At 38.9% G+C, this 18693-nt stretch overlaps 4 protein-coding genes across 5 annotated transcripts; 1 reads left to right on the forward strand and 3 right to left on the reverse strand.

Annotated features, from left to right (window-relative positions):
• The first annotated feature begins 1382 nt into the window (after positions 1-1382).
• Positions 1383-5375, forward strand: LOC108842945 (V-type proton ATPase subunit H). The gene is made up of 12 exons (XM_018616004.2): positions 1383-1539; positions 1814-1884; positions 2194-2319; positions 2458-2560; positions 2656-2728; positions 3012-3077; positions 3177-3285; positions 3399-3560; positions 3869-3994; positions 4192-4317; positions 4491-4670; positions 4773-5375. The coding sequence occupies exons 2-12, from the start codon at positions 1855-1857 to the stop codon at positions 5019-5021; spliced, it is 1350 nt and encodes a 449-aa protein (XP_018471506.1). The 5' UTR covers positions 1383-1539; positions 1814-1854; the 3' UTR covers positions 5022-5375.
• Positions 5376-5461: 86 nt separating this feature from the next.
• Positions 5462-6513, reverse strand: LOC108842946 (stress enhanced protein 1, chloroplastic). 2 transcript variants are annotated; one of them, XM_018616007.2, is made up of 4 exons: positions 6353-6513; positions 6161-6262; positions 5786-5976; positions 5462-5682 (listed from the first exon to the last, which is right to left on the reverse strand). In XM_018616007.2, exons 1-4 carry the CDS (start codon positions 6396-6398, stop codon positions 5578-5580), a joined length of 444 nt encoding a protein of 147 aa, XP_018471509.1. In that variant the 5' UTR covers positions 6399-6513; the 3' UTR covers positions 5462-5577. The 2 variants fall into 2 exon arrangements, with proteins under 2 accessions (XP_018471509.1, XP_056859831.1); XM_057003851.1 differs by having other exon boundaries at positions 6335-6488.
• Positions 6514-6775: 262 nt separating this feature from the next.
• On the reverse strand, positions 6776-9607 carry LOC108842924 (D-3-phosphoglycerate dehydrogenase 1, chloroplastic). The gene is made up of 4 exons (XM_018615975.2): positions 8944-9607; positions 8142-8629; positions 7956-8051; positions 6776-7629 (listed from the first exon to the last, which is right to left on the reverse strand). Exons 1-4 carry the CDS (start codon positions 9482-9484, stop codon positions 6958-6960), a joined length of 1797 nt encoding a protein of 598 aa, XP_018471477.1. The 5' UTR covers positions 9485-9607; the 3' UTR covers positions 6776-6957.
• Positions 9608-11552: 1945 nt separating this feature from the next.
• LOC130508374 (receptor protein kinase-like protein At4g34220) lies at positions 11553-16377 on the reverse strand. Its single transcript, XM_057003852.1, is given in 6 exon segments — positions 11553-11785; positions 12298-12497; positions 12587-13276; positions 13730-14289; positions 14426-15167; positions 15170-16377. Coding segments are annotated over 5 exon segments (3123 nt in total). The 5' UTR covers positions 16109-16377; the 3' UTR covers positions 11553-11785; positions 12298-12305.
• Between the last annotated feature and the right edge of the window lie 2316 nt (positions 16378-18693).

The raw sequence follows: 18693 nt of genomic DNA on the forward strand, positions 1-18693 counted from the left end.
TTTTGCTTTGTAAATTTTAAATAATATTATTTATGGATTCCACAATTGTATTAACTTTAAGCTTATTTTTGTTTGAAGATTGCAATCATGATTTAGAATGAACATTTATAAAAAAATTGTTATTATTATACATTTAGTTTAAATTTCATGCTATTATTGTTATTTCATTAGTTTATTTTACTATTGATATTAAAATAAATAGTATTAGTATTGATCATAATGTTAAGAAAATAATATATATTGAATATTATTTTAAAAAAATTTATACTAATTTAGAATATGCATTTTAATTTATTTATTTTTAAAATATTTTAATGGTTCATTGGTCTTTAATAATATTTTTCACTATCTTGGTCAAAAAATAATATTTTCACTATTTATACGTTTATACATTCAATTTCTTTATTAAAAACCTATACTGTAACTTTTACATCAAAAATGCTACCAGTATAAGTTTTAATAAAATGACTAGATTCTGACCTGCCCTTATAAAAGGCGGATATATTTTTTTGTTTTAGATTTTTTTATTATTTCAAGAAATTTAATTTTTATATGTTGTTAACATTAATTAAATTTATCATGTGTATTGTTCTGGAAAAATTTTCGTGGTCATTATTTTTGTTAGAAATAAAATAAAAAGTGATAAACACAAAATAAAAAATGCTTGGAAAGAGAAGATGGTAAATGTTTTTGGTATAGAAAATATAATTGGTTAGAGTTGAATAATAATAATTACATACAATTATAAAAAGTAGGTTGAAATAGGTAATATTCCAAATGATAATAGGCAATAATTTTTTTAGTAAATATTGTAGTTAGCGAAAATGTAGGTGATAGTTTGGATATAGCTATTCACAATATCTCATTTAATATATAATTTAGGAATAAAAGAAGATAAATTGTTAGAAAATATTAAAAGAAATATTCTTGGTTACATCGTACTTTTACAAATAAACTATATTGGTATGATAGCAATATTTGTAAATTTAAATGACAATCGAATTTACTTTGGTAACTGTTTTGAGTATATAAAGTTTAGTTTTAAATTAAGGAAACTCATTTTCTACCTAGACAGTTAACGGAAATTTAGTTAGGTTTAATTTAGGAAAACATTTAATTGCTGGAAAAAGATAATATTTCTAAACAATAAATTAATTAAATTCTAAATGGCATTGAGTGGTAAATATTGTGCAACTTTAAGAATTATTTTCTATGTGTACTTCAGTTTTAATAGATTATAGATAACTTTTATTTTTACTGCAAACTTACCGTTAAACTTACAGTTTCTACTACATAATTTCTACATCGAACCGATCGGAGAGGTTCGTAATAATTGAGTAAGAGTAGGGGTAGTATTGTAATTTCAAATAGAAAAATTGTCAGCTTCTGATATTTTTTTTGATTGCCTTCGCCCAGACTCGTCTTTGCTCCCTCCACGCTTCAGATCCGAGTTTGGGAGAAAGAAGCTCTATCTATCTATCTATCTATCTCCTTAACTTTGTCTTCTCTTGGCGATCAACTCGTTCCCCAGCCAATCAGGTCAAAACTCGATCCCACATTTTCCTGCGTTCTCGTTGGTTTGATTTCTTTTCGAGTGATCGATCGGATCCTTATTTTTGTTCCTTGATCGTCTGATTCAATCGACTTTGAAAAAAATATAGGAATTGCATTTGCTACTCTGATCTGTGTTTGACATTTCATTGATGCTTTCCATTCAAATTGATAACACGATGATGACGAATGTCTTATCAGATCTTCCGCCTGTGGTTTCATGTCATCTGCTTATTGGTTGTTGTTCTATTTACATTCGTAGGGATTCGAAATCAGTGGTGTTAAGTTTCTCAACTATCTATTATGGATCAAGCGGAACTATCTATGGAGCAGGTTGGTGATTTTGATGTTATTTTCCACTTGACTTTTGTAATCAAATGAATCAGGAATTCTAAGGTGTAGGATTTCGTAGGACATACGCAACTATAGATTTTGACTTTGCATTGTAAAACTTTTTTTTTTTAATATTGACAAGTTCATGTGAGATCTTTGTGGCTTTGACTACTTAGAAATGTTAGTGATGTGTTTTCATCAGATGTTGTCAGTGTCCAGTTGTAACGTAAAAGCTGACAAACATTGTGGTGGTTTTTTACTTGTAGTTTTGCAGTATTTAATTTTTCTCTTGTTAATTTTACCTTGCAGGTATTGAAAAGGGACATTCCATGGGAGACTTACATGACAACTAAGCTCATTTCAGCTACTGGTCTGCAGCTCTTAAGGCGCTTTGATAAAAAGTCTGAAAGTGCAAGGGCACAGTTGCTCGATGAAGTAATTCCTCTTCTTCTTTTTCTTTCTCATTTCAAACAGTTTACAGACACTGACTGGAGTCGCTTTCTCTGTGTTATTAGTGGTTGAAGTTGTATAATGACATTTACCTTGTCATTATCAAATGATTTTTTTTTGCAGGATGGTCCAGCCTATGTTCATCTGTTCGTTACCATCTTACGTGATATATTCAAGGAGGAAACAGTCGAATATGTTTTGGCTTTGATTTATGAGATGGTCTCAGGTAAAAAACAAAACCTGAATGTATTTTTTTTTTGCATCTCCTTGTCATCGTTTTAGATCCGACTATTATTAATGCATCATCTGTTTTTTTTCCAGCTAACCCTACCCGAGCTCGGTTATTCCATGATGAATCTTTGGCACATGAGGATACTTACGAGCCTTTCTTGAGGTGAGTCCCTATGCTAATTGTGACTGTAATTTGGTTTCCAAGGCAAGTACTGTTTATGAATTTATTTTCTTGCTCTTTCTGCTTTGGAAAGAGTATAGAACGTGTTGCACTTTTCCCATTCTCTTACTTGACACATTAATGTGTCAGATTATTTACAATTTTCCTTAGAAAGTTGAAACATATGCATCACTCATTGAGGGAAACTGCTTTCAATTGTAATATTTCTTGATTTTGGCTGTTTATCTTCAAAGGTATGCTAGCTAAAAGATATATCCTCTTTCAGGTTGCTGTCGAAGGGAAATTGGTTCATTCAAGAAAAAAGCTGCAAGATCCTTGCCTGGATAATAAGGTAGTGTAGAGTTCAATACTGATTATCATACTTTAAAAAACAGTCTCTAACATAAACTATCATTTACTTGACGGGTCTTGCTTTTATTTTAACATACAGTGCTAGGCCAAAACCTGTTATTGCTAATGGAGAAGCCTCTGCTTCTAAGAAATCTATTACTACAATTGATGATGTACTCAATGGGTTGGTGGAGTGGCTTTGTGCCCAGGTTTTTTTTTTTTCTCATTTATGTTAGCCTTGCATTGTTTTTTAAGTGGCAGTGATTCTTGAAAGCTTTTGAGGTCCATCATAGGTTTCATAATCCTTAATTTTGAAATGCAGTTGAGGCAACCTTCTCACCCTACTCGTGGTGCTCCAGTTGCAATCAATTGCTTGTCGACACTGCTTAAGGAATCTGTTGTCAGATCATCCTTTGTTCAGGCGGATGGTGTGAAGTTACTTGTCCCTTTAATCTCACCAGCATCGACTCAGCAGTCTATCCAGGTAACTGTATATTTGGTGGAGGTAGTTTTAAGTGAACGTGTTACGTGTCCACCAAAGCTGTAGTGAAGTATTGCAGCTTTCGTATTATGCAAAGTCTTTGGTTAAAAGGCAGTGATTTGACAGACACTCAGGGTGAAGCCCGTTTTTATTTTTAAATGAATACTAAAGCTGTAGATTTATATTACTTCCTATTTATAAAGTGTTGGCTGGATAAAATTGTAACCATTAGATAGTTCTCTTTCAGTTAGGCATTTAGTCATAATGTCTCAGTAACTAATTCTTGTGATTTTTATGCTCTCGACCAACAGCTTCTCTACGAAACCTGTGTCTGCATCTGGCTTCTGTCCTATTATGAACCAGCAATAGAGTACTTGGCAACATCGAGGACAATGCAAAGGCTCACGGAAGTGGTTAAGAGCTCGACTAAGGAAAAGGTGAGCTATGTGTGACTCGGTCATTGCTATCCTGCAATTAGTTAAAATTTCATATGACATTGGTTTGGTTGGTCATTCAGAGTCCGTGTCTGCTATACAAGATTGTTTGTTTCTCGTATATGTTTTGGATCATTAATTTGCATAATTGCTGTTCGATGCACTTATTATGTTTTCTCTGACGGTATTTTGTCTTATAGGTTGTCAGGGTGGTCATATTGACATTCAGGAACTTGCTTCCAAAAGGTACATTTGGTGCCCAGATGGTTGATCTTGGACTCCCACATATCATCCACAGTCTGAAAACACAAGCATGGAGTGACGAGGTTAGACAAGTTAAATACAAATCTGAGTACTGCTTATTAGCGTTATTATTGAACAACATGACATGAGAATATCTGGTTAATTTATTGATTCCTACACCATGGGATACGTATTAGTAATATGCCTTGTTGCAAGCATTTCCATTTTTAAGCTGTTTACCTCTGAATTTTGGAAGGACTTGTTGGATGCACTGAACCAACTAGAGGAAGGGCTAAAAGACAAGATCAGGAAGCTGAGTTCCTTTGACAAATATAAGCAAGAGGTTCTTCTTGGCCATCTTGACTGGAACCCCATGCACAAAGAGGCCAATTTCTGGCGTGAGAATGTCACTTGCTTTGAGGAGAATGACTTCCAGGTATTCGTTTTTTTTGTTCCTCTCTCCTCAACAACCACCAAGTGTAGGGCTAAATCATTGCAACAAACTAACCATTTGTTTTGTTAAAACTTATGGATGCAGATACTCAGGGTTCTCCTCACAATCCTGGACACGTCAAGTGATCCAAGATCGTTGGCGGTGGCATGCTATGATCTCTCACAGTTCATACAGTACCATGCAGCGGGGAGAGTGATTGTCACAGACCTCAAGGCGAAAGAACGAGTGATGAAATTGATGAGCCATGAGAACGCTGAGGTTACCAAGAACGCTCTCTTGTGCATTCAGAGGCTTCTCCTCGGGGCTAAGTACGCCAGCTTCTTGCAAGCTTGATGGGACTTCAATGTTTCTTTCTATATATGGAAAGCAACCAAACAGACACAGACTGCATTTCCTTTTTTTCCCTGTGGTATTTGTTGTTCACTCCAAACAAAACCTGCCCCAACTCCTGCCTCTGCTTCTTGTCTTTCAGTTTTACATTCCAAGACCATCTCTTTATTATTTGTCCAGGAAAAATCTGCCGTGTGTATGCTCTCTGCGGTGTTTTTTTCCTTCTGTATTTATTTATTTAATAAGGCCTTGAGGAATGCTATTGTTACAGACAGCAGTTTTGGGCCAGCTTGTCGTTATGACTCGTGAGCATTTCAGTGTAATACAGATGATATACATGGCTGCATCTTCGATTTACTTTAGTTGCATAGGTTCAAGCACTCTCTACTAGCGGTTACTTTGATTTACTTCGAGTTGACACAATCAAAATTCAGAGCAAAAAGAAAACTAATGAGGGATTTCATTCTGATGAAAGTAGAGTTTTTATGAGAGAAGAATCTTAGATACAACAAAATGATGACAATAAACAGATGTGGGGGGGGGGGGGGGGGAGCTTTTATCAGTTTTTGGAAGAAGACTGGAAGATGAAAACCGCAGTTAGAACACCAACCAATGCTGTAACAGCCAAAGCAACGGTAGGCAATGGACTTGCTACCCCAAAGTTCTGAACAAAACAACCAAGCAACGACATAGTATTTAGTTTAAAACTAAAACTCTAAGTTCTTTATGGTTTTTTTCAGAAGAAGGGAGTTTTGATGTAGAGTTACCTCAAGAAGTCCTTTACCGGTAGCGATCTCAACAGAAATGGCGACAGCAAAACCAATCATAGCGCCACGACCAAGCCATATGTCCAAACCGCTGCCTCCTTCTGAACTTTGCTCGCTTCTGATGGAAACTGAAGCTCCTCCTCTGCTTCCACTTCTTACTCTTCCACGAGTCACTCTCAAGTTCAATGGCACTGAAACAGAGACAGAAACACCAAAATCTCAAAATTAAAGGAAATAAAGTTCCGTTCTTTTTATTTTGGATTAATCTGATTTTTTACACCAATACAGAGAGAGCCAGATAACAAATGAGCAATCCAGTTGGTAAAATGAATTCGAAACATACAAAGTTTCAGCTAAGGAATAAGGAAGACGTACAAAGAGGAGAACCAGAAGCGAAGGTGGATCGGCTTCCAGCAAGCTGCGGTACATGAACCCTACAAGGGTTTGTGATTCTTCCTAGCTTTATGGCTCCAGGATCTGTGCAAAGTATAAAATCCGAAACTAGTCAAACACATGATACAGAGGCTAGTATTAGAAGAAGAAGCGTACTGAAGAGAGAAAGACTACTGGAAAGAGAAAAGGCGAGAGACGCAGATACTTGAGATAAGGCCATGATATTCCTTCTATTGCAGAGATCTTTCGCTGTTAATATCCAATTCGCGCCACCTTCTTACTGCTTCGTCCTCCTTATCAATTAGTCGCAGAAATATCTGTTCGAGCTGGCGACACGTGTTTTCTCTCCACTCATTAACTTCATATCTTATCCAAACGACAGCGTTTAAACATTTTATCCAAACCGGACTATCTAGACTAAACCAAAACGAACCATTGTTAATTTACTTTGGGTTGGTTGAATTGATGTTGTTTTATTTATATGGCAGTTTAATTCGAAACATCATGTAATAACATGCTCAACTCAATGATTACATGAGGATGCAAACCATCTTTTGTATTGTTTCTCCATAAAACTGAAGAAATAAGCACTCAGAATAATGAGAGAACCATTGAGTTGAAACATCAAAGAAGACTACTACAGTTCTCAACATTACCAAAACTGTGTAATAAAAAGCCATAAGATAACATTATTGCCTTAACCCAACAAACTCAAAACACCCTTCATCAAAACTCCTCACATTCAAAATTCAATAAGCCAACACACACACACACCAAACTTAGACCTTGAGGAAAACAAACTCCTCCACCGCTGGGATCTCCCCAATCTTCTTAAGCGTCTCCTTGCTCGGCTGATCATCAACACCAATCGCCATGATCGCTTGCTTCCTCGGTGCTATCCTTCCAACGCTCATGAAGTTCACATTCACGTTAGACTCTCCAAGTATGCTCCCCACCGTCCCTATCATACCTGGTTGATCCACCTGCCTACACAGTATGATACTACCTTCAAGAGTCACATCCACCTCAAACGATCCAACCTTCGTCAAATGCGGAACTCCGTCTTTAACCTTTCCTTCCACTCTCACCTCTCCTGATTCCGACAACGAGCTCGCGAATTTTGACTCCACATTTCCTAGCTGGACGGTTATCGTCTCCAACGGGTTCTCTGGTGACCCGTCCAAGAGCACACGTTCCTCCGAGAGTCTCAGACCTCTCTGCTTCGCTGTGAAGTCGGCGTTGACCAAGTTGACGTACACGTCAGAGATCGGCTCGATGATTCCCTTGGTGATCATGGCTCGTAGAAGTCTTGTGTCTAGATCGTCAGTGGCTCGTGCTGACGTGTACGAGACTTTCACGTTCTTCACGCCGCTTCCTCCAGCCACTAGTTGCACCGCTAGTCTCCCTAGCTTCTCGGCTAGTAGCACATATGGTTTCAGCTCGGTCAGAACCTGAGGATAGAAACATATCATGTAAGCTTGACTGCTTGAGCAAAATAATAAAATATATATATTTGAAATATGAAACTGCTATTCTCTAACCAACTTGCAACAGCTCTAATCAGCTACATTCAGTCCTATGCTAGCTTAACTTTATCAAAGGTTATCATAATCTCATTAAATTTAATTTAAAATGAATTTAAATTTACTGTATTAAAACGAATTTGTTATATATTGAAAATGAATTTAAATTTAAAGATTATGTAATATTAAACAAGAAGAGGCCAAGACGTTTGTATCTTTTGAATCTGATGAAGCAAAACAACTAATGTGCTCACCTCAGCAGAAACCATAGGTGCATTGACAGCAGTAGCAGCAAGCTCACCATTCAGAGCACCAACAACAGCTTCAGCAATTTCAATGGCAACTCCTTCCTATCAAACCCAAAACACAAACTAAATAACAGAAGCCAAACACCAAAAACATTGTTATAAATCATGTCATAACAAAAAAAAATTGCACACCTGAGCTTCCATTGTGCTAGCTCCAAGATGAGGTGTGACAGTGACTCTCTCATGCTGCACTAAAGGACTATCTTTAGCCGGCGGCTCTTTAGTGAAAACATCAAGCGCAGCCTGAGCAACAATACCAGCATCCAGAGCCCTCACTAACGCGTCTTCGTCTATAACACCTCCACGAGCAACATTAACAATACGAACTCCTTTCTTCATCTTGGCAAACGTTTCATCATTCAGTATCTTAGATGTTGCTGGCGTAAGAGGCATGTGCAAAGAAATGAAATCAGCGGTCGCTAAAGCTTCATCGAAGCTCACTAGATCAACACCGATGGCGTGTGCACGGTCGGCTGGCGCGTAGGGATCATGAGCAATGACACGCATGCCAAGACCTTTGGCACGACGAGCAACTTCTGTCCCAACTTTCCCGAATCCCATCACTGCAAGAGTCTTTCCAACGAGTGAGACACCTACGTACTTGTTCCTCTTCCACTCACCTGCGTTACAGAGAGATTCAAAGCACAAAATCTTTCAGACAAATTATCCTCAAAACTCAAAATGCTTTGCCCTACTTCCCTCAACAAGATTTAGCATAATACAACTAGGCTTGTAACCCAAGGCATCGTCAACAGTATCAAAAGAACAAAACCTAGTGCCATAAAAAACTGGTCTGGACTGCAAATCTTACTCAAACAGACTTCTTTTTCAAAGATTGGTCTGTTCACAATATTTATTAAATATTATATTTTTTTTTCAATTTATTGAATATTAATAATAACAATAATTAATATTGCATAAGTATAAAACTGACCGGCCTTAACGGACGCATCAGACTGTGCGACGTTCCTGGCCATGCCGGCCAAAAGCGCGATCCCATGCTCAGCGGCGGCGATCGTGTTAGCCGTCGGCGCGTTGACGACAAGACAACCAAACTCGGTGGCGGCGCTCAGATCCACGTTGTCGATCCCAACACCAGCGCGTCCAACGACCTTGAGACGTCCGCGAGAAGACTCGAACACCTCGCGACCAACCTTGGTTCCGCTCCTAACGATCAACGCGTCACAGAGGGAGATCTTGGCGTTGAGCTCCTCGGGAGTCAGGTTGTAAGAGCAGTCGACATTGGCGGAACCTTCCAAGAGCTTCACACCAGCCTCGCCGAGCTTCTCGGCGACGAGGATCGTTGGCTTGGATCCGTCTCCGGCGGTGCACGCCACGAGAACGAGACGGCGGCGAGGAGTGGGGAAAGCGACGGAAGCGGCGGATGGGAGAGGCGATCTGGAGGAGGAGGAGAGAGTCAAGCTCTTGAGGGGCTTGGTTGCGACGGAGATGGCGGAAGATGCGGCGGCTGACATTGCTACCGCCTTTTGTGGAGAGAGTGGTTAGTTGAGTAAAGTGGAGAGAGGAAGTGTTTTTGTTGTTGTTGGCACGAGAGGAGAGATCTAAAGTGATGGTTGTGTTTTTATAGCGGTTTGGTGTGATTGTGAGATATATTGGAGGAGACGGCGGTGGAATCTCACGCGCCTTCGTGGAATATATAAGCGACTGCGCGGAGACATCAACTACAACAGCTTTTTGTCGGACCAAGACAGTCTAATCAAAGCTTTTTACCTGAATCTTTTAATTATGAGAACTATAGTGAACCTTTAAAAACATAATCATAATTTAATTTACTAATCGTTAAAGTTTATAAACACAAATAATGAATTGTTTAATTTTTTATTTACGCTGGTCTTGCGAGTGGGTTTACTTTTCAGGGTTGAGAATGGGGATTTGTAGTTTCCAAAAGTTTCGGCGAATAGAGTTGTGCATCTATTAAAGGAAAACTGGAAAACCAGTCAGAAAATATTGGCAACTTTGAGGAAAAGTCAAATTTATTTACATCTTCGTAGATTTTGGCACTGCAAAAATAGATCTTGAAGCCTTAACGTGGTGGGGTCTGGAAGATCATTGCTGCAATATTGATAAACACTCAACCCAAGGAAAAGACAAAACAAAATTGTTTTGCTTATTATTAGGAGCTGACTCAAATGAAAAAATCATATATGGAACAGCCAGTTATTAAGTCGAGTTCAAGAAAGAAAAAAAAAACAAGGAATTTTGGTGTACCTATAAAACACATTACTGCAGCAGAGATTTGACATGCTAAACTTTATGATCTAATAATAGATTAATGCTTTAAAAAAGAAAATGTCCTTGTTTAGGGTCCCATTAATAAACGAGGTATACACTAAAGAGAGTTGCACTTTCAGTAATTGAGAAATAATTGAAGACTTCAACTCTGAATTGAATTTGAGTTGTGTATAGCCCTGTTCAAAACTACGCTAGGCGCTAGTCGGGCGGTAATCCCGGGCCTAGCGCCTAACGAATAAATCAGGGAGTAAGCGGAAATAAATCGGCGCTTAGTTTTATAGATATATAGTAGATAGTTTCGATATAACAATGAGTATCACGTTTGCGCAGTGGTTAGCGGCCATTATCAAAATCTGTCACACCCGGGTTCAAACTAGGGTAGGCGTCTTTTGATGTTTTTAAATTTAGGTCATTAAATGAGGGTAAAATAGACATTGCACAGTCATCATCATCCTCTTATGTCTGCGACCTTGAACCCTAACAATGGCGGCTGCTTTTTTTTTCTCTTTATTTTCATTATTTTCTTCCGTTTTCTTTTGTATTTATACCTAGAATAGATAGATCCACTAAAAAGTCTTAGATTCTTAAGTTTAAATGAACAAAATCTGGACTTTTTTAAGATCTCCGAGTTTCTGTCCGATTAAGAACAAATCGCGGCGGCAAGAGGACGCCGAGCGGTTTTCCGGCGAGTAGGCGGTCCTCGGCGCCGCGTTTTCGAACAGAGGTGTATAGTATCCAATTCAATGTTCAAGGCAAGTTGCTCGTTTGTGTCAGCTTAGCATACGAATACAAAAAAAAAGTGGTTATATTATATTACTATATAGTACAAATACAAGTTGCTCGTTTGTGTCAACAACGTCATTATTTTGTTGGTAGTCAATATTACAGTAGTAGGTGTTACTGGGGAATATTTAAAAGGATATACTGGTGGCTATGACATAAGTTTAGTTTATGGCACGTGAAAGATTTGCTAGTGTGTCTGCAACTGCTTAAAGATGCATTGTTTTTGGTAGGTCGATCTGTTGAAAACCCCTTAATATATATGCTTTTCAAAACTGTTGAATATATTTTTTTGAACTGTTGAATTTTCTTGTATAAGCATTTTAAGTTTAGCTTTTGTTGATTAAAAAGGGTATAACTACTTGGATCACGACGAAAACAAACAAATATTTTTTTAGAATTTGAAAAAAATCCTTGGATTTGCTCTATGTTTTCAAAAATCTAAAAATATACAATTATATAGAACCAGTTTTGTTTGGTCCATGACTTGGGCCTTAAATAGACTAGTCATTAAAAAAACCGATTTTATTTGTATTACCATGTTTGGGTCGAAACAAGGATACAATAGAAACAACAACAAAAAGATCGTCCATACGAAACACAGTTTACAAAGAAAGAGCAGGAGATTGCTTCAACGTGACAAAAGAAAATAATAGCGCGTGCTCTATAGGTGGAAGAGTTACATAGTCCGTACATCAGTGCCATCACTCAAACTGCATCTCACTTCTTCGACACGGAATGACCTGAAAAATAAAAACACATTCAACATCAATTTCACAAATTCAAAATCTTTTTTTTATGCTAGTGGTAATACTAATTTAACATAGTGTACATTTCTTGTGGTTCCTGTGTCAACAATGATGAAATTTACATCAGCAAAACAATCTTAGACCGCCTGTTATTGTACACACAAACTTTACTCTTAAACATTTTTGAATCATAATAGGAAATGACAATATAACCGCCATGTAAACACAATCTTCTATGTAGTTCAAATCAACTTCTAGCTTCTCCAGAATACACATATGTATAGTGGAGTGCACCTACATGATCATTCATAACTTCAATGATCACAGATTCTTAATGAAGAAAGGACTAAAAATGGGTTGCTAAAAGTTCTTATACAGCCATTGATGTCAGAATCAATCTCTTGAACAAACTGATTGTTCTAAACCCTAAGCATTAATGTTCCACCATTCCATTATTATATGCCTCCATATAACATGTACACTATGGAGAGAGTCACGAAGCTTACTTGATAGTCTAGCAGAAATTGGAAAGGTAAGCTTGTGCTAATGAGAGACCAAGCTGCACTTGAGCCTCAGTGGTTAAGTGAAGATTATCAGGCTTTAGCTGCAACCCTTTGGCATCAACACAGACCACATTAGAAAGTTTCAGACCCAACTGCGCTTCTCTCACCTTATCTATGTATCCTCCTCCCGATGCTATTGCCACCTGCTTCACAAGTTTGCATTTTAAAAAAATGCAAAAATCATTTACAACGGTTATTCACATTGTGGAAAAGGGAAACACTTCTGCGTTACCTGAATAATGGGAAGAGAAGGAAGGTTAAGATCATGACGAAGGTTCTTAATCAAACGGCTCATATTGCTCCCGTAGCTCTCGGCGTCGTGGATGTCCAACACGTCACTCTCTCCTTGGTACCAAAGCATCGCCTTGATCTCTCCTCCGCGTTTCCTGCTCTCCTCCGCCCTCTTAACCATCGTCTCGTACAGATGGCTCCCACGCTCCCACTCTTTTATCGCCGTCCCGCCGACGGCGCACGGAACAAGTCCGATCACGTCGCCGGAATCCGAGTCCGACCGGTTCCTCACCGCGTTTGCGAACGCCATCCCCGGGCCTACGCCGCACACTTTACCGGTGTCGATGTCGGCGTGGAGCGGCTCACGCGCTTCCTCCCATCGGAGATCTGCGCTCAGGCGGAGGATCGACGAGTCCGGCGCGCATTCCGACGGAACGATCTTGTCCCATACCCAGCGGTTGAGGTGGTGATCCTTGACGACGCCGCCGCGTCCGGCCATGTTGCTTTGTCCGGAGAGGATAAAGATCTGACTCGGAGGATGGGATTGGATCTCCGGTGACTCCGCGGCGGAGGTGGTAGATCTTCCTTCCATTTTTGGTGAGATGTTATCAGAAACGAAAATGTCTTTTAAGACAGAACTCACCCTCAGTGTGTGATCGGAGATATATGCTGATTCTAAATGTCTGCCTGTCTGGTCGGAAAAAGAGTTTGGTCGTGGGGATGATGATTAGGAGTTGACTTTGGTTCGGTTTAAGATTGTAACTCCGGTTCAATTGGTTATTACGATTAAATTGGACTTGGTTTAACCGGTCTACTGTATTTGTGGCAAATCTAAATAAAAAACGGAGCGTTTGTTTAAGATTGTAACTCCGGTTCAATTGGTTATTACGATCAAATGTTTCTTGTTTAACTGGTTTACTGTAATTTGTGGCAACTGGCAAGTCTAAATGAACAACGAAGCTTATTTAAGGGTGGTTAATTAACTAACCGAAAAAACACAAAGAGTTAGAAGGAGATGATTACACAACTTATAAGACAGTAGAGTAAGCACACATAGCAAAAACCACTTTCTACAATAATGCCAACGACTTGGGCTTCACAAGAAACCAAACTAAACACTCACTTTCTCCAAAGCTTGCACTACTTCTTTCATCGACGGTCGCTTCTGAGGCAAGGAAGACACACATTCAATCCCTAACCTGAAACACACCGTTGCAGCATCCTCATTCCGAGCCACATCGCTTCTAATTGCACCGTCGACTAACCTCAAGAACCGGCATTTCTCCTCCACTTCAGAACCGTCGAGTAACTCTGACCACTGGTCTACATCTTGATCAACCGAAAACGTTTTGCCTGTGAGAAGTTCTAGTAGAATGACGCCGAAGGAATAAACGTCCCACTTAGGGTTTGGCTTCTCGCTTGTACACCGTTCCGGTGGCTGGTAGCACGGTGAGCTCGACGTTGGTCCGTTGGTGTGAGGAGGCTCACGCGCCGGTGTCATGAGGCGTTCTAGGCCCAGATCGGTGATGATGGGCTCGTTCTCAGAGTTCAAGAGAATGTTATTGGGCTTGATGTTACCGTGCACGTGTTTCTTCTCGTTGATGTAAGATAGTCCTCGTGCCATTCCTTTAGCTATCTTGACCCGTGCCTCGAAAGAAAGTGGGTGTTGCATAGATGGTGTAGATGAGCTTGCGCTTGTCTTCGCTGTTTTGTAAAGGAACAAAAAGAGTGTTAAATTGCTAAACTGCGCCAAGTAATAGGCGTATTTTAGTTCGCGCGCCTAATGAAAACAGAGTAAAACAGAGGAAACAGAGGAAACAGAGGAAACAGAGGAACTTACTTGCGGTTAAGGAGCCAAGGAGGCTGCCATTGGGAACATAGTCTGAGATGAGAAGCTTCTCGTCGTTTCCCCAGCAGAACCCACGAACCCTGACGAGATTCGGGTGCCGAAGCTTAGCTATAGCACGAACCTCCCGCTCAAATTCCTTAACTTTCGCCGTCGCACAGCTCTCCGTCTCGATCCGCCGCACCGCGAACGCCGTGCCGTTTTCCAGAACGGCCTTGTACACGATTCCGGCTCCGTTTGTTCCCAACACGTAAGCCGACGCCTTTAGCAGAGTGTCCAAATCCAAACGAGTCTCGCCGTCGACTGTGACTAGTCGACTCTGAGCGCTCTGTTTCAGTCGCCCACCATCTGTTCGATCGAATGCCTTGACTGTTTGCTGGTTCTCTGCGTCGTCACTCTCTGATGTCGACGTCTCGTCGTACCTTCCTCCGTTTATGCACGAAGAGCCACAAGCCGTTTTAGCGTCTGGTGATTCCGTGACGTTGACCTCCTCGACGACGCTTGGTTTTGATTTCTTGGCTTCGTTTTTGTCAAGACAGATTGTGAATAGGCTGAGTGTGCTGGAGTCTGGGGACCTTCTTCGTTTCCTGACTTGGTGAACGTAGAGCACGAAGAGAGCTATGATCGCTAGACCAACTATGTCTGCGACGATGATTCCGGCGATGGTGCTTGGCTTCAGCTTGCTTTTCACCGTTTGGTTTGGTGATTCTGTTGAAGAGTTTGTTGGAGGAGCTGAGCTTCGGGCTTGACGGCTATCGCAGGTGAAGTGTTTTCAGGTATGTTTGGAGGGTTTGAAAGAGTTGAAGGTATTGAACAAAGGGTCTTCAGTGGCTTCCCACATAACTCTGGATTACCGGAGAAAGACTCTGCCTTTTGGTTGAGTAGAGAAAGGGAGCTTGGGATTGGGCCTGTTAGGTTGTTGAAGGAGAGATCGACTGTAGCGTTTGCTGGAAACTTCTCTGCAAACCCTGGAGGAATCACGCCGGAGAGTTTGTTGTGTGATAAGCTCAAGTAATGCATGCTTCTCCCTCCCAAGTCCGGAGGAAGAGAGCCGTTCAGAAGGTTTGAAGAGAGATCAAGAACCTGTGCTGCTTCGAAACCACCTGGAATATCGCCTGAGAAGGAGTTCTTTGATAAGGAAACGACCGTTAGATTCTTCAGAAGTGAGAGGCTGAGCGGTATTTTTCCGGTAAAGGCGTTGGCTGAGAGGTTCAAGAGCTGGAGGTTTGTCACGCTGTTGATACTCGTAGGCAAATCGCCAGAGAGATTATTGCTTCCAAGGGAGATAACACTAAGCTCAGTAGCGTTGAAGACCGAGTCCGGGAGTGACCCGTTGAAGAAGTTGCTGGACAGATCCAAGATCCTTAGATGCGGAATGGAGAACAAGTCCGGAGTGATGGAGCCAAGAAGGTGTTTGTTGGGAAGTACCAAGCTTGTGACTCTGAACATGTCTGGTGTGCTGGGCTTCCCAAGCTCTGTGCATGTTACACCTGTCCACAAGCATGGTGTTTTATCATCATAGTTCCAGTTGCGTAGAACAGAGAGAGGGTCACTGAGGATAGAGTATTTGAAAGATAGAAGAAGAACACCATCAGTGTTGAGAGCTTGGACTTGTGTGGGGACTAGAAGGTGGAGGAGGAGGAATAATGAGAAGAGGTTGCTTCGGTTGAAAGTCATGGTTTCTTAGTTTTAGGTGTCAGCCTCTCTTATCATTGCATATGGATATGCGTATTCATAATAGAAAGAGAGAGAGAGAGAGAGAGAGAGAGAAAAGAGAGAGAGGTTGAACCACTGCAAGTAATAGTTGTTCTGGTCACCAAATCTATGTGTTATTGGAGCAATCTCTGAGATGATGATGGAGAGGAGAGAGAGGTAATTTTAAGTGAGCCGGAGTTGATGAAAGAAGCTTTTTGACTAGACATGGGGACAAGGTGTAGGAATCAATGATTCTGGATCACTATTCATCAGTGTAAAAATGTAAATGAGCAGCTCTCCTGTATATAAAGTATTTATTTTATTCAACCCGAAAATACGAAGAAAAAAGCAATTCATGGGAGACAGAATAATTATTACCGTTTGCTTTTGGCTGATCCATGGTTTACCAAAAGAAATAAACAAAACACATTCATGAGGTTTCACATTATTCCAATATGTGAAAATAGCTTTTTACTTTTGTTAGAAGTCATCTATCTTATTAAAACAGAAACATTCTGTTGGACCTAACATTTATTTTGTAAGTTTTTAAATTAAATACATATTTATACTTTATAGTTAAGCCTACGTTAAATCAATAATGTTCATTTCTTTATACTACTATCCATGTTTCCAAACAATATACTTATTTCTTTATACTACTATCAATGTTTCCAAACAATATATTTTTATACTACTATCAATGTTTCCAAACAATATAATAATTAATCTTAGTTATTTTATATCTATCATTTTCTCTTTAAAATTTTGTAGAAACGTTATAATTTCATAAATTGCAAAATAATGAACTTTAAAATTTGGATTATAAGACTACAAAATATGAAACTATTTCAATTAAATCCAATTAGATTACATATCGGTCATCCATCAGTTCAATCGGTTAGTCTCGGGTTTTAGTGATTTTTTTAATATGAATATTTTAAAAACCTAAATTGAATTGTCAGATCTCCGGATTAACTGGTATAATCACAATCGGGTTGAATTTAAAAACACTGATTTAAATGCAAAAATATTTTAAATACACACTCTTTAAAAATTACCAAAATATTTGTTAAATTATTAGTGAAATTTTTCATCGTAAAATATTCCGCGCTTCCAAAGCGCGGGTCAAAATCTAGTGCAGTTTATTTGGAAAATGCGGTCCGTAGAATCAAGAAAGTTGTAAAGGACTAATCACCGACCATAGTGATTAAGAGTAATCGTACATATCTGATATTGGTGATTATGTTTTTAATTTTGTACTTTGTCCTCTCGGCACAAGTTAAAAAGAAAATCGATTAGGTCTAAACAAAGAGGTTCGTTCGTGTGAAATGAAGACCATACATAAATAATCAAAAAACAAAACAAGGGACACCAAACTGACATGTCAGTTATCTTAACCTTTCAACTTATTTTTTTTTAAATTATCAGAATAGAAACAAAAATTTATTAATGAAAATTGACATTGCAGAGCTTGATTGTTATGTAAAATGTTCACATGACAAACCGAGTCTTCAGGAAAAATCGAAAACTTGAAATTATTCCTTAGTCAAGAAATATTCCTAATTCTAACAAAGAAATTAGTTCGTCATATCTTATGATACAGAACTTAACTTTTTATTTAAAAAAACATCTGTAAGTGAGAAGCCAAGAACGTGATCAAATTAAGAAAAAAGAGTTTGAGAAAGAAAACAGGAAAGGCACGAGTGTCTCGACTAATGGCCGCATCACTTTCTGTGTAGAGACCGTAGAAGAATATAAAACCGATACACCAAGGGTCAAGTGGTCCATGTTATTTGGTTTCGTGTGAATTTAGATTCCAATGAGAGAAAACGGAGGCCAGAAAAACGATAGCGTTGTCCGAGAGTTAAGTGGAGCAGTTTAGTCTATAATATTATCAAGTAAAATTGTGAATAAAAAGATATATAATATTTGGTATGTGGATCTCACAGTAGATCAGTACAATAGCACATGGTGTAGATGACACACAAACATACAAGAGAACTAAAAGCTAATCAAGCATCAGAGTTATGTTATTAGTTACTACCAAAACACAAAGTCCTAAACTGAATCCCAACGTACAAGATACTTCCTAAAATTTTATTTTATTCGCTTGTAAGATGTAATAATATCCACGACCGGTTTAGTTGAGTGTTATACAGAATTCGTTGGAGAAAGTTCAAAGGATAATAATTGAAAATGTCACATGTGCGTAATAAAAGGATCAGTGACCATCGATATGATGGGGATTAAACCTAGTCCATTTTCACAAGATAATATTTTTGGACATAAGTTAAAAAGGTCTCAAAAGTATATCAATATGGCGTTCGACATGACGATCACGGGTTGATGTCGTTACTCTCTTTTTTATTCTGCATTCCCTTTCTGTTTTATTTATTTATTTACTTAACTATAGTTATGTTTACTTTACTATTTGGATCTTGAGTGGCAATGATTTTAATTGAACGTTTAAGATTAGAATCTCATGACATAATTCAAAGTTTTTTCTAAGATTTAGTTCTCTAGAAGTTTTAAAACTGGTTTTTGTCTTACACTCAGCATTGTAATAA

This window comes from Raphanus sativus, chromosome 2, assembly GCF_000801105.2.
Source record: "Raphanus sativus cultivar WK10039 chromosome 2, ASM80110v3, whole genome shotgun sequence".
NCBI lineage: Eukaryota > Viridiplantae > Streptophyta > Magnoliopsida > Brassicales > Brassicaceae > Raphanus > Raphanus sativus.